The sequence below is a fragment of the Tachysurus fulvidraco genome, chromosome 25, assembly GCF_022655615.1.
Source record: "Tachysurus fulvidraco isolate hzauxx_2018 chromosome 25, HZAU_PFXX_2.0, whole genome shotgun sequence".
Classification (NCBI taxonomy): Eukaryota; Metazoa; Chordata; class Actinopteri; order Siluriformes; family Bagridae; genus Tachysurus; species Tachysurus fulvidraco.
Window position 1 is genome coordinate 951087 of NC_062542.1, and position 15000 is coordinate 966086.

At 36.2% G+C, this 15000-nt stretch overlaps 2 protein-coding genes across 8 annotated transcripts in view; one reads left to right on the top strand and one right to left on the bottom strand.

Annotated features, from left to right (window-relative positions):
- The window catches only part of LOC113658007 (myeloid cell surface antigen CD33-like), a 34991-nt gene that overhangs the window by 1387 nt on the left and 18604 nt on the right, over nt 1-15000 (top strand). Inside the window, exons 1-7 of one of the 6 annotated variants that reach the window (XM_047808588.1) lie at nt 6632-6901; nt 7976-8332; nt 8583-8837; nt 8949-9027; nt 9202-9235; nt 9347-9480; nt 9632-10557. In XM_047808588.1, coding sequence (XP_047664544.1) covers nt 6859-6901; nt 7976-8332; nt 8583-8837; nt 8949-9027; nt 9202-9235; nt 9347-9480; nt 9632-9698 — 969 coding nt within the window. In that variant the 5' untranslated portion in view covers nt 6632-6858 and the 3' untranslated portion in view covers nt 9699-10557. Of the gene's footprint in view, nt 1-26; nt 381-633; nt 889-1007; nt 1099-1264; nt 1866-6631; nt 6902-7096; nt 8333-8582; nt 8838-8948; nt 9028-9201; nt 9236-9346; nt 9481-9631; nt 10558-15000 lie in introns of those variants that run through there. The other 5 variants (XM_047808589.1, XM_047808587.1, XM_047808591.1 and 2 more) reach the window with 5 other exon arrangements.
- Nucleotides 12559-15000, bottom strand: part of LOC113658004 — a 4295-nt gene continuing 1853 nt past the window's right edge. Inside the window, exons 2-9 of one of the 2 annotated variants that reach the window (XR_007139505.1) lie at nt 14911-15000; nt 14456-14710; nt 14265-14343; nt 14057-14090; nt 13806-13939; nt 13461-13630; nt 12749-12797; nt 12559-12625 (exon numbers count right to left, since the gene is read on the bottom strand). The exon at nt 14911-15000 is cut by the window's right edge and continues 273 nt beyond it. Coding sequence is in view for 1 of the 2 variants with exons in the window: in XM_047808598.1 (XP_047664554.1) it covers nt 13564-13630; nt 13806-13939; nt 14057-14090; nt 14265-14343; nt 14456-14710; nt 14911-15000 (659 nt within the window). In the remaining variant the exon portion in view is untranslated. Of the gene's footprint in view, nt 12626-12702; nt 13631-13805; nt 13940-14056; nt 14091-14264; nt 14344-14455; nt 14711-14910 lie in introns of those variants that run through there. The other variant, XM_047808598.1, reaches the window with a different exon arrangement.

Here is a 15000-nt window from a genome sequence, read left to right on the forward strand (position 1 = left end):
TTTAATTTCTATTTATTTCTACACAGGTGTTTTCACTCAGGACAGTAAATGGGGTGTGAAATATCCTGATAAACCGATCTGTGCTGTGAGAGGATTCAGTGTCTCCATTAAATGTAGTTATTCTTATCCACAAGGTCATCAGGTGAAACAAAAACTTTGGTGCTCGAGTAACTTAAACACATATAAGTGTGAAGATGAGTATGTTTATAACAGCTCATTAAACACCAAGTCAGACTTTAAGTTCACTGGAGACGACAAATCAGACTGTACTTTATTAATCCACAATGTACAGTTCAGTTATTCTAGAGTTTACAGATTCAAATTTATTACTGATAAGGACAAATACACAGGTGAACCTGGAGCGACTCTACAAGTTACAGGTAAATATTAATTATTAAATTAAGATCCAAATGATTTATTATCTGCATCATTTTCTTTCCTCAACAAAAGGAATAAATTCAATTGTTTTATGGACATTTTTCTCTAAGTGAAGTGTGAAAGTAAATTTGAGACTATTTTTAATTTGATGAAGAAATCTCATGTAGCTGATGTTTATTATTAAATAACTAGATTTTTATCTGTGTGAGAAATCCTGAGTCACTGACGTGGCGTCTTTCCTGCTCTCTGAAAAAGATTTAAAGGTGTCACTAATCAGACTCAGTGGAAACGGAACCCTTAAACAAGGAGACTCCTTAAATCTGACGTGTGATGTGAACTGCACACACACTTCCTCACAGTTTGTGTGGTCTAAGAACAACCAGAGTTTAAATACATCAGGACCCGTTCTTCACTTTCCTGCTCTAACCCTGAGGGATTCTGGGGATTACACCTGCACTTGGGGAACCGGTGAGACGTCAGGATCTGAAACCATCAGCCTTCACGTGGAGGGTGAGTCCATCTGCTCACAACATGTGTAAAATTATTAGTGCAGGAAAAAATAAACTTGTATTGACTTCAATATTTAAATGTTCACTAAAGTTCTTTCTGTTGAACAAATGAAATCCTAGAAGGTTCAGAAAGTTCTAGTTCATGGATCTTCTGGATGGTTGTTGTGGTGACAGCTGGACTGATTTTGGTTGTTGTGATTTTCCGCAGGAGGTAAAACTATAAAACCATTATTATTATTATTATTGTTGTTGTTGTTGTTGTTGTTGTTGTTGTTGTTATTATTATTATTATTATTATTATTATTATTATTATTATTATTATTATTATTATTATTATTAACAGTGTGAGTTTTGTGTCTGTTTGTGTGTGATTACAGACACGTCCACACTGAGCCACTGATGGAGGACGATTCAGACATCTACACCACAGTACAGTACGATACATTCACCATGAACTGATCACACCTTCACACCTCACCTACTTCAGTACACACTTCTGTATGTGAACTTCACCTGAGAGCAAAAAGCTAAAGGATCTGAGCTCCTTATTTCTCTAGAGAGATTTCACAAAGTCATAATGAATTTATAAACCAACTGTGTTTGTGTGTGTATGTGTGTGTTGGTTTGTGTGTGTGCGTATGTGTGTGTGTGTGTGTGTGTGTGTGTGTGTGTGTGTGTGTTTGTGTGTGTGTGTATGTGTGTGTGTGTGTGTTTTATTCCTCACACCACAGCAATCTTCCCATTTGTATTATATAAAGAATAAAGAATGACACATTATATTTTTTTAATTACATTTTATATCCTGCAACATCCACAAATCCAGTTCCTTCCTGTTCTCCTGTATGTTATAGCAGCTATAAATATTCCTTCCTTTACAAATCTGTCTTTTTTTCTCTCTCTTGATGTTAATTTTTGTAACTACAAACCAGTGTAAACTCCTCTGTCCTGAAGATTAAATAAACTTCACCTCACAGAAAACTTTGTCATATCGACTATTAATACATGTTTATTAATTGTTTTCTGTTCCTGTTAATGAGCTGTTACTATAGAAACGATACGGTATCAGAAGCAGTGCATTAATCTGAATATAAAGCTGTGATGTTCAGCTGCACTAGTGTCTGGTATAGAAACTAAATCAACACCTTCTGACCAATCAGGAGCCGGAACTCGACGGTGCTGAGGTGGAAGGTTGGATTGATGATGAGCTTCAGGTTTATGACCTTTTACTGCTTAATGAATCTTTGTGTATTAATGTAAATGATGAAAGAAGGTTACACTTGTGATAGGGCTGGGCGATAAATCGATTTTATCGATTAACTCGAATGTGTAGTTTACATCGATTTGTTTGAATGAAAATCGGTTTTCTCTTTAACATCTGCTGACGCTCCTCTCTGGGCTCCCATAGTTCCGAATAGACTCAGCCCTCCCTCCCCCCGTCCGTTTGCCATAGAGATACACAAACAACATGGCAGCGAGCAGGAAGAACTCGTTCACAAGAAAGGCACAGTGTCATCTGTCATATGGAATTGGTTCGGTTTTGCGGCGTCAGACGCAGAACACACAAACACCCCGCTGCAAAGTATGTTTAAAGTCTGGTGCTAGCAAAGGTAGCAGTACGACTAATTTACTGCAGCACGCTGTCGAGTGGGAGAGATGTTAAAGACAGCTATATAGACATATAAGTCTTTATATGCGCACACCTAAGAGACAGATTCCAAGGGACCGTCTGCAAAGTGCAAAACCCGAAAAGCGAATACTATAAAAACAGTCAATAACTTCACTGTACTGTTTTTTATTTGAAAAATCATAAAAATTATACAAAAAGACATTTCCCCCAAATTTGTGTTGTAGTATACAGTAACTATCAGGACATCAGTGGTTTGTGAGCTGGTGACAGTACAGTGTATTACAGTGAAGTTATTCAGTTTTTATAGTATTCGCTTTTCGGGTTTTGCACTTTGCAGACAGTCCCTTGGAATCTGTCTCAGGTGTGTATGTATGTATATATATATATATATATATATATATATATATATATATATATATATATATACAGGAAAAATCTATTTAAATCGTAAATCAATTTTTTTGTGGAAAAAATCAGGGATTTTCATTTTAGGCAATATCGCCCAGCTCTACCTTTTTATATTATCTACATGAGCTTCAAATGAGAAACTGGAATGAATAATCACACCGAGGTCTTTTACTGCTGCACGTGATGTAAAAGAAAGACCATTCAGAGTTACTCTGTCATCAGAAAGCTTACTTCTGACTGTCTGTGGTACAAGTACAAGAACTTCTATCTGTCAGAGTTACGCAGGAGGAAGTGAAAAAGCCTTAGTAAGTGTTTCTTCAGAATAAAAGTGAGAGAGCTTTTCTCAAGCCGCAGGAGTTATTTCTGTTATTTCTCAGTGATGTTGTAACAGGACATTGTTTCCTAAGTCCAGGTTCCTTTCTCTTTAGATTACCTCTTTATTTGTTTGTTTGTTTGTTTGTTCCTCGATATATGTTCTGTGGCAGGTTGGTCCTCTCCACAAACCTTATCAGTTTATATAACCTGGAACCCACCCCTGGACCTGGAGCCCATAGAGCTAATGATGCTCTGCTCCCAGCTTGTTTGTGCCTTTTCACGACCTCCTGGAGAGACACAGAAAATAAGTCCTGCTGTTTAATGGAAAAATACAGAAGTAACAAATTTATTTCAGTTTTCTGTTCACACACAGTTTCATTTAGGTGGATGATCACTGTTGGTGCTTGAGGTCTTTAAATGTCTGTCACATGATATCGACCTCTCTCGACTTTATACATCATCATATCTACTGCAGAGACGTGGAACGTCTCCATATTAAGCTAAACCTGCGCAATTTTGCGTAAAATCCCTGGACCTCACACCTACCAGCACCCCTACAGCTCCATTGTTCTCCTGCTTTTGTTGTGCAAATGCCCCCATCACCTGTGAGGCCTGGCTCATTTGCATTTGTTCACTCAGAGTAGCTCAGATCCAAGGCAGGCCAAACCTCTGTCTGTGACAGAAACCTTCACGGCCTATCTATACAAAATAGTCTGTTTGATTTATATAAAAAAATGTGTGCTAAGGTTTGTCATTGCCATAGTACATATCATTTTTATTTAACCCTTTTGCAGACCTGGGGTCTATTTGAATCATCTGGAAAGTTTAATGTGTCATAACTTGGGTTTCCTTCCACATATTTGCCTGAAATTTAACAGGATTGTTCCAAATTATGAACTCTGCAAGTAAAATTAATCTTGTCCTCCCGGGTCAATTTGACCCGGCCACATTTAGTGGGGCAATAGGTCACACTTTTGCCCTTTTCAGCGCAATGAACATACATACAGACACAAAAATGCACCAGAGATGGGAAGTAACGGAGTAAAAATACTTTGTTACTGTACTTAAGTACATTTTTCTGGTATCAGTACTTTACTCCACTATTTATTTTCGGACAACTTTTTACTTTTACTCATTAAATTTTTACACAAATATCTTTTAACATTTTCAAATCGGAGTCGTTACTTTTATTATTATTTATTCTCATTGAGCGCAGTTTCCAGCCTATCATCCTATCATTGTGTGGCTTTTTCACCATGTGACTGGTGTACTGTATTATCTGTATTATTTACCTGCTATCAGACATAAGGAAAAGGAATGGTCATGTTCATTCAGAGGGAGTCACCAATGTTAAAATAACTAACAACGAGGACATTCCTGAACACACGTGGCCATATGTGAGGGAGATGTTTGTAATAATCGGCATCAAAAAGGATTCCTGGCGAATGCGTTGTGAATTGTGTCACCCAGGGGGGGTTCTAGCCCTTTATTAGGGGGGCTTCAGCCCCCTGTCTGTAATCTCAGCCATCCTAAAAATATAAGGATCATTTTTACTTTCATAAATAAATAATAAAAATGACGTTAAAATGCAGGACATGCCGTCGATGGGAAAGAAAATTATTTATCAGTTTAATCCAAGAGCGATTTTTGTTTACATTGCTTTTACACGCGTGTGTTGTAGTGTTTCACACGTGCGTCAGCTGTCTGCTTTATTTGAATGGAGAAGCACAGGTACGCGCAGCGTGCACGCGCAGTCAGAGCTGGAGGCGTTTATCTATAACGTTAATCGGCGGAAAGACGCAAAGACGGCAACCAAAAGCAGTGAAATGTCACTATTCTTATTACCAGAGTTGTCATATAATATATAATATAGAACTCTTCTTGTTTTAAATTCTCACTGAGGGCTAAAACCCCCTAAAGATGAAACCCTAGAACTGCCCCTGGGGTCAACCCAAAAAACACCAAGTGCTTAATTTAATGAACATTAATTTTGTCATTTGTAAAACATCACAATAATTTTGAGTTGTTTTGAAGCACAGAGCTGGAATCTCCCTACAGTTTGGGATATGGCCTTGGTGATACACTGGTATACATTATATTTCCAAAAGTATTGGGTCACCTGACCTTTCCTGCTATATGTGGTTGTTTTCTGATCTCATCCCCACTGAACACCGTTGGGATGAATGTGAACGCAGTGCCACCTTTTGTCGTCTGGCTCAGACAGGGCTTCCCAGTACCACGGTGCATCTACTGTGGAGGCATGTTGGGTTCTTGTTCCGTCTCAAAATTCACTTTTGGTGTTATTCATTGATGGCCAATGAAAATGAAATTACATAATTTTATTCTGTATGTGTAAGAACATGTCAAAAGCCATGGACCATAACTTCACTCAGCTTATGACATTTGTCTTTTTTCATTCTTTCCCAAGTAAGGGATGTCTCAAACACACCCTTACTGTTCCAAACACACTCCTCATGTCTCATACACACTCCTCTGCTAGGCAAAGGCATATCAAAAGTGTATCAAAAGGCATTATGAAATGCAATGCCCAATTTGTGTGTGTGTGTGTGTGTGTGTGTGTCTGTGGTGTGTGAGTGTGTGTTTTGGGTGCGTGTGTTAGTGGTTAGTATGTAGTAGTTAGTATGTTCATTGCGCTGAAAAGGGCAAAAGTGTGACCTATTGCCCCACTAAATGTTCTTAATTCTTAATTACTAACTACAAATTACATCTTCAACAAGTCTAATTAGATAAATGTAATAATTATCTATAGAAAGTATTTGTCTACTTATTCATTTGGTCTATTAACTTATTAATTACTTTCTCAATCCCAAATCAACCTGAACCACTTGAACAATAAGAGACAAGAAACTGCACTTCTAATGCTTTCACATAAACAATATACAACTGCATGAATTATCCTTGAATTGAACAAAGTGTGTAACTAGAGGGAGAAAGTTACATTAAAAATATACCTTTTAAATGTATATAGGTTTTTTTTTTTTTTAATACATGTTCATATTCTCCATATGCTTGCATAAGCACTTCCAGTTCTGATGGTGAGAAATATGCAGACTTTTTTTTTGTCTGACGCTTCTTGAATGTATCTTCCAGGGTCTTTGTACAAGTAAGAGGCCATGTTTCTGCTTCAAGCTAAAGTTAATACAGGATTCGAAAACCCACAGCAGAAAATAAATCCTGCTGTTTAATGGAAAAATACAGAAGTAACAAATCTATTTCAGTTTTCTGTTCACAAACAGTTTCATTTAGGTGGATGATCACTGTTGGTGCTTGAGGTCTTTAAATGTCTGTCACATGATATCGACCTCTCTCGACTTTATACATCATCATATCTACTGCAGAGATGTGGAACATCTCCATATTAATGTGCTTTTGGAAAGGGAGATCGTAATCAAAATCATGTCTGATGGTCAAATCTCCAGATAATTTGTCTGTACACTTTACTTCTGGGTCAAAACGGATGTATAAGAACATGTGTGTGTGTTCAGAAGACATCAACTTCCTGTTTTAACAGTTTGACACCCATGCTGTGAGTTTGTAGATATTTTGGGTGTATTGCTTTAGTCCACTAAGTACTTTTACTTCTCACACACTGAAGAAGAGATGAAGATGCTGCAGTTGGTTCTGATTCTGCTCGTACTGTCTGGTATGAAACATCATCTCACTCTTAGACAGAATTATTCTTCAGACTTTTATTATATGCTGATGGATGTTATAGTGTGTAGGTTCACTTACTGGATCACACACACACACACACACACACACACACACACACACACACACACACACACACACACACTTACACACATACACAAACACACACACACACACACACACACACACACACACACACACACACACACACACACACACAGTCTAATGCTAGTGAACATTTCATTTTGATCTGATGAAAGATTTCTGATTTAGCAGTAAGTAAGTTACAATATCATGATCATTAATAAGAAATAAAACACAACATTAGTAAAATAATTAAAACCATTTAAATTGCTCAGGTCCTGGGCTCTGAGTGCACTGTTACGATCCTGATATACAGAATAAATGATAAATTTGCTTCTTTTAAACACATCATTCAGGATAATTGAACAAGATTATGTCACTACAGGGCTGTGGATTAGAAAGAGTTTTAAACCTTGTTAAGTTTTGCACTCTTACTCATTACATTACGACATCCCCCGAACTACCTCTTGTTTTATTGAAGCTATTACAGTATATTTAGGTGTCATGTCATTATGTACAATGTGTTCTATGTTGGAAGTTAATAGTGTTAGTGTGGGATGTACTGAGCCGATGCTTGTTCCAGTTTCTACATAAAAGTGAAGAGAACTGAATATGAACTCAACAAACATGTTTGTTTTTTACTCTAAAAGATAAATTAGTGAGTAAAATCCAAACTAGTTCTAGATCTAGAAGTGTGAGTTTGTGTGTGTATATTGTGTACATAAACCACAGGTCTGTCGTGTCTCTATCATTAGAAATGAGTCGTCGTGTTTCTTTATAAAATTCTATAACTTATAACATCTGATCATTTTTATAACCTATAAAATGTAAAAAATGTGATAAAAAGTACTGTACAGATATTAAAGAGTTTTTAAATGTGTGTTTATGTACAGTATATATACACACACAGACTGTGTACAGATACACACACAATATATAAAACTTCATCACTCTCTTTTAATCTCTATTTATTTCTACACAGGTGTTTTCACTCAGGACAGTAAATGGGATGTGAAATATCCTGATAAACCGATCTGTGCTGTGAGAGGATTCAGTGTCTCCATTAAATGTAGTTATTATTATCCACAAGGTCATCAGGTGATACAAAAGCTTTGGTGCTCGATGAACTCAAATACAGACGAATGTGTAGACCCACCGTATGTTTACGACAGTTCATCAAACACTGAGTCAGACTTTGAGTTCACTGGAGACGACAAATCAGACTGTACTTTATTAATCCACAATGTACAGTTCAGTTATTCGGGAGTTTACAGATTCAGATTTATTACTGATAAGGACAAATACACAGGTGAACCTGGAGCGACTCTACAAGTTACAGGTAAAATGTATAAAATTAATTAAAGATCCAAATGATTGATTATCTGCATCATTTTCGTTCCTCAACAAAAGGAATAAAGTAAATTATTTTGTGGACATTTTTCTCTAAGTGAAGTGTGAAAGTAAATTTGAGTCTAGTTTTAATTTGATGAAGAAATCTCATGTAGCTGATGTTTATTATTGAATAGATTTTTATCTGTGTGAGAAATCCTGAGTCACTGACGTGGCGTCTTTCCTGCTCTCTGAAAAAGATTTAAAGGTGTCACTAATCAGACTCAGTGGAAACGGAACCCTTAAACAAGGAGACTCCTTAAATCTGACGTGTGATGTGAGCTGCACACACACTTCCTCACAGTTTGTGTGGTCTAAGAACAATCAGCGTTTATATACATCAGGACCCGTTCTTCACTTTCCTGCTCTAACCCTGAGGGATTCTGGGGATTACACCTGCACTTGGGAAACTGGTGAGACGTCAAGATCTGAAACCATCAGCCTTCACGTGGAGGGTGAGTCCATCTGCTCACAACAATCCTGAAGATTTAATATCAGACTAACACGACCTGCTGTTACGCTTCTGTAGCAAGTGACATTTTTAATTCTGTTGACTTTTTTAACAGGTTTTGATCAATGGAAAATCTGGATCATTATTTTGATTATTGGGATTTTGGTGATCGTGGCCGCTGTAATTTATCTCAGGTAAATTTAATTGGTGAAACATTTACTTAATACCAATTACCAAATCAAATGATCTTTAAACCCTTATTCTACGTTCTATTTGGGAAAAGTGTAGGACATTTAAATCAGGACCATAGAGTTCATTAAAAAGAGAGAGCTGTAACTGTGCACTGTGTGTTTTGCTGCTTCCAACAGGAGGAAACGTGAGAGAGGTGAAGAGAACGCACAGGTATGAGCTTTAGAAAGAAATCACAAACTCAGCATTAACACAGCATGAGTGAGTGTGAACACAGGAACACTTCAGAAGTGATTGTGATTATTATACTTCTTATGTTACCAGGATGGAGCAAACACACACGATAAACAGCCGAAGCCACAGCCGAGCTCTGTTCCTCAACTAGATGATGAAACATTGCCTGAGGAGGAAGTGACTTACGCGAGAGTGTGTGTCAAAGACAAGAAAGTAACACAAGGGTGAGTGCTAAAGTCTGTCTCACACTTATCACCAAAAACAACTAAAGTGTCCAACACAAAAAATGTGTGTGTGTGTGTGTGTGTGTGTGTGTGTGTGTGTGTGTGTGTGTGTGTGTGTGTGTGTGTGTGTGTATTGTGCTTTGGATTTTAGGTGTGCCAACACCGAGCAACAGAAGGAGGATGATAATGTCATCTACAGCACTGTCATTAAATCCTGATCACATTATTACATCTCCATCAAACTCATCAGAACTGTAAAGATTTCTGTGGGAACCTGTGAGAAGTTTAATATGAATATAAAATACATCTCATCAATTCCAGATTAGTGTTTATTCATATCATTTAGTGAGAGTATCTCGGTGTTTGACCCTTGATTAGAACATTGCCTTTAGTTTAATATTCACTCTGGCTTTTATTCCTTTATTAATTGTTCAGTCATGAGCAGAACATCATGTACACACACATGAGCAATGTAGAGCAATGAGCAGCCAGTATGACTACAGGAACCAGATGGAACTTCTCACTTAACCGCTGTTAAAAAAAAAAGTTCCTCTAAAGTGATAGAGTTCAAACACCAGCAGATCTGTTTTCCAGTCTCTTAACATTGTATTAAAAAACTCTTAAAAATACTTTAAATTTCAATAAATAAAGTAAATGTGGTTTCAGCTGTTTACCATATTGTTTATAGTGCAGGGACATTTTTACCCTAAAGATTATAAATTCTGATTCGCTGTGACCGTTAATGCAGGGGCTAAATCACAGAAATCATCACTGTACATTCTTAACTATAGAACATGTAGATGCTTTTGTAAAGTCATTAATAAATGTTACTGGTAATTTCTTATTTTAATGGATCGTGGGATTCTGCATGAGAACCTTAAACCTCTGTTTATTAGACATTAGGACTGTTTCATGGACCGCATCACTTTATCAACTTCTAAGCTGTTTAATGCAGGACAGTGATGTAATTTTTGGACTCCAGACTTTACGGATGTCTCGGATTTCTTCCCTCGATTCACTGATCCTGTTGTGTACGTCGTGTCTTTCGTAAAAATAAAATCTCAATGCTTTCTTAGACTTGTTGGATTTTTGTGAGTTCATGTATGTTTTAGACATTTGGTTTAATTAAGTTTCCATTACTGTCATTTTTTCCAGAGACACAATGGAGCTGCTTCATTAGCTTCTTTATAACCAGTCAATTAGACAGACCATTAAACCACACACACTTTAATTAATGTACAATAAACTATTTAAATAAAATAACCTTTTTTACAAATTTGTTGTGAATAAAGTTCCTTAAAGAAAAAGTATTGAATGTAAGAAAATGGCTTTGGAGGCAAACACGTTCCCATAACAACGAAGCTAAACCTGGAAATAAATCGTCCAGAAGACCTTAATATATAAATATGAAAATTATTTGAGATTTTAAACAAATAAACAAGCGTCTGACTTTTTAAACATTATCTCCACAAATCTTTATTTACAACACATACCAGTTACATCTGCTGTGTAAAGGATCTGGTGCATGATGTAGTATAAAAATTACATACAATATATAAATATAATATTAAAATGATCACTTTGTCAGTAGTTAAATCTCATTAAAATGCCTGAACCTCATTAAATCTTGTTTGTTTTTCAATATTAGAACTGAATCATTGTATAAACTTAGACGTGTAAATGCACATCATGATCAAATTATTTCCATCAGTAATCATGTGAGACATTCAGGAATGACGAATGCCGTGCTACACTTGTTGGTCCAGATGGATGGATGGGTGCTGAATGGCCACCATGTTCCAACAAGACTGAGGTGGAGTAATGATTTGGGCTGGAATATTGGGAAGTGAGAATATTTTTCATGTGAGAACTTGTGGTCTGAGGTCAAGGTTCAATTTCAACATGTTGTAATAAAACCTATACAGCAAACATGAGGTGAAGTGACATCATGTTAATAGTATGATAAAGTAAAAAAAAAAATGTACAAAAAATAAATAGAAAGTCTTTATGTTTAAAAAATGAGTGAAATATATGTGGTGTCTAAATAAAGAAGTGTGAAAATGTACACATGAATCGTTCAATTTGATTATCAACATGTCAGAGTTACTTTGGAGAGGAAGCCTGTATCAGTATCAGTACTGATGCATTGTTTCACACTTTCCTGAAGCGTTTCTTCAAATTAATTTCTTCTTTTTGTTGTGTGTGAATTATATGCATAAATTTGATTTCAGTTATTAAGTTTAAGTTTTATGTTTCAGTGTATCTGCTGTTCAAAAAGCATCAGTTTATTAACATCTGGTGATTAAAGACCCTGAATTAGTTGTGTATAAAGACTGGACTTTATCTGAGTCTGTGTTGGCTTTAATTATGCACCAGTGAACATCCAGTATCTGTAATATCCACTAACAAGGTCTAAGGTACTCACAGAGCACACATGCAACATCTGCTGGTCATAAGAATACATTGCGCTCAAGGTCGGTTTTAAATGTAATGAGTCATGCATTCGGATTTTTTTGTAAGTATTTATATTTATTAATTCTGTAATGTTCATGTTTGTCTGTGGCTCTGATGTTATTATATACATTTTTTACTTGCTCTATTAAAGTTTCTCATTTTGACTGATTCATTGAGGCAGTTTATAAAATGATTCAGTTCTAGTAGTGAAAAAAAATACAAGATTTAAAGAGGTTCAGCATTTTAATGAGATTTAACTACCGACAAAGTGATCATTTTAATATTATATGTATATGTTGTATGTAATTTTGATACTACATCATGCACCAGATCCTTTACACAGCAGATGTAACTGGTATGTGTTGTAAATAAAGATTTGTGGAAATAATGTTTAAAAAGTCAGAGGCTTGTTTATTTGTTTACAATCTCGAAATAATTTTCATATTTATATATTAAGGTCTTGTGGACGATTCATTTCAAGGGTTAGCTTCGTTGTTATGGGAATGTGTTTGCCTCCAAAGCCATTTTCTTACATTCAACACTTTCTTCTTAAGGATCTTTATTCACAACAAATTTAAAAAAAGTTATTTTATTTAAATAATTTATTGTACATTAATATAGTGTGTGTGGTTTAATGGTCTGTCTAATTGACTGGTTATAAAGAAGCTAATGAAGCAGCTCCATTGTGTCTCTGGAAAAAATGACAGTAATGGAAACTTAATTAAACCAAATGTCTAAAACACACATGGACTCACAAAATCCAACAAGTCTAAGAAAGCATCGAGATTTTATTTTTACGAAAGACACGACGTACACAACAGGATCAGTGAATCGAGTGAAGAAATCGGAGACATCCGTAAAGTCTGGAGTCCAAAAATTACATCACTGTCCTGCATTAAACAGCTTAGAAGTTGATAAAGTGATGTGTTCCATGAAACAGTCATAATGTCTAATAAACAGAGGTTTAAGGTTCTCATGCAGAATCCCACGATCCAATAAAATAAGAAATTACCAGTAACATTTATTAATGACTTTACAAAAGCATCTACATGTTCTATAGTTAAGAATGTACAGTGATGATTTCTGTGATTTAGCCCCTGCATTAACGGTCACAGAGAATCAGAATTTATAATCTTTAGGGTAAAAATGTCCCTGCACTATAAACAATATGGTAATCAGCTGAAACCACATTTACTTTATCGAAATTCAAAGTATTTTTAAGTGTTTTGTTTTTTTTTAATACAATGTTAGGAGACTGGAAAACAGATCTGCTGGCGTTTGAACTCTATCACTTTAGAGGAACTTTTTTTTAACAGTGGTTAAGTGAGAAGTTCCTTCTGGTTCCTGTAGTCATACTGGCTGCTCATTGCTCTACATTGCTCATGTGTGTGTACATGATGTTCTGCTCATGACTGAACAATTAATGAAGGAATAAAAGCCAGAGTGAATATTAAACTATAGGCAATGTTCTAATCAAGGGTCAAACACCGAGATACTCTCACTTAATGATATGAATAAACACTAACCTGGAATTGATGAGATGTATTTTATATTCATATTAAACTTCTCACAGGTTCCCACAGAAATCTTTACAGTTCTGATGAGTTTGATGGAGATGTAATAATGTGATCAGGATTTAATGACAGCGCTGTAGATGACATTATCGTCCTCCTTCTGTTGCTCGGTGTTGGTACACCTAAAATCCAAAACACAACACATACACACACACACACACACATACACACACACACACACACACACACACACACACACACACACACACACACACACACACACACACACACACATTGTTTGTGTTGGACACTTTAGTTGTTTTTGGTGATAAGTGTGAGACAGACTTTAGCACTCACCTTTGTGTTACTTTCTTGTCTTTGACACACACTCTCGCGTAAGTCACTTCCTCCTCAGGCAATGTTTCATCATCTAGTTGAGGAACAGAGCTCGGCTGTGGCTTCGGCTGTTTATCGTGTGTGTTTGCTCCATCCTGGTAACATAAGAAGTATAATAATAATAATCACAATCACTTCTGAAGTGTTCCTATGTTCACACTCACTCATGCTGTGTTAATGCTGAGTTTGTGATTTCTTTCTAAAGCTCATACCTGTGCGTTCTCTTCACCTCTCTCACGTTTCCTCCTGTTGGAAGCAGAAAAACACACAGTGCACAGTTACAGCTCTCTCTTTTTAATGAACTCTATGGTCCTGATTTAAATGTCCTGCATTTTTCCCAAATAGAACGTAGAATAAGGGTTTAAAGATCATTTGATTTGGTAATTGGTATTAAGTAAATATTTCACCAATTAAATTTACCTGAGATAAATTACAGCTGCCACGATCACCAAAATCACAATAATCAAAATAATGATCCAGATTTTCCATTGATCAAAACCTGTTAAAAAAAGTCAACAGAATTGAAAATGTCACTTGCTACAGAAGCGTAAGAGCAGGTCGTGTTAGTCTGATATTAAATCTTCAGGATTGTTGTGAGCAGATGGACTCACCCTCCACGTGAAGGCTGATGGTTTTAGATCCTGACGTCTCACCGGTTCCCCAAGTGCAGGTGTAATCCCCAGAATCCCTCAGGGTTAAAGCAGGAAAGTGAAGAACGGGTCCTGATGTATATAAACTCTGGTTGTTCTTAGACCACACAAACTGTGAGGAAGTGTGTGTGCAGTTCACATCACACGTCAGATTTAAGGAGTCTCCTTGTTTAAGGGTTCCGTTTCCACTGAGTCTGATTAGTGACACCTTTAAATCTTTTTCAAAGAGCAGGAAAGACGCCACGTCAGTGACTCAGGACTGAGAGGGTGATGATAATTATAATACAGTCAAGTACTAAAGTATCAAACAAACTCTGTCATTCTTCACTAATATAAGTACACATTTTTGTATCTGTTGATTTTTCTGAAACATCAAAATTTACGAACTAGATCTTTATTTAATAATTAATATTTACCTGTAACTTGTATTGTCGCTCCAGGATCACCTGTCCATTTACCACCGGTCACATTAGTAATAAATCTGAATTTGTAAACTCCAGAATAAT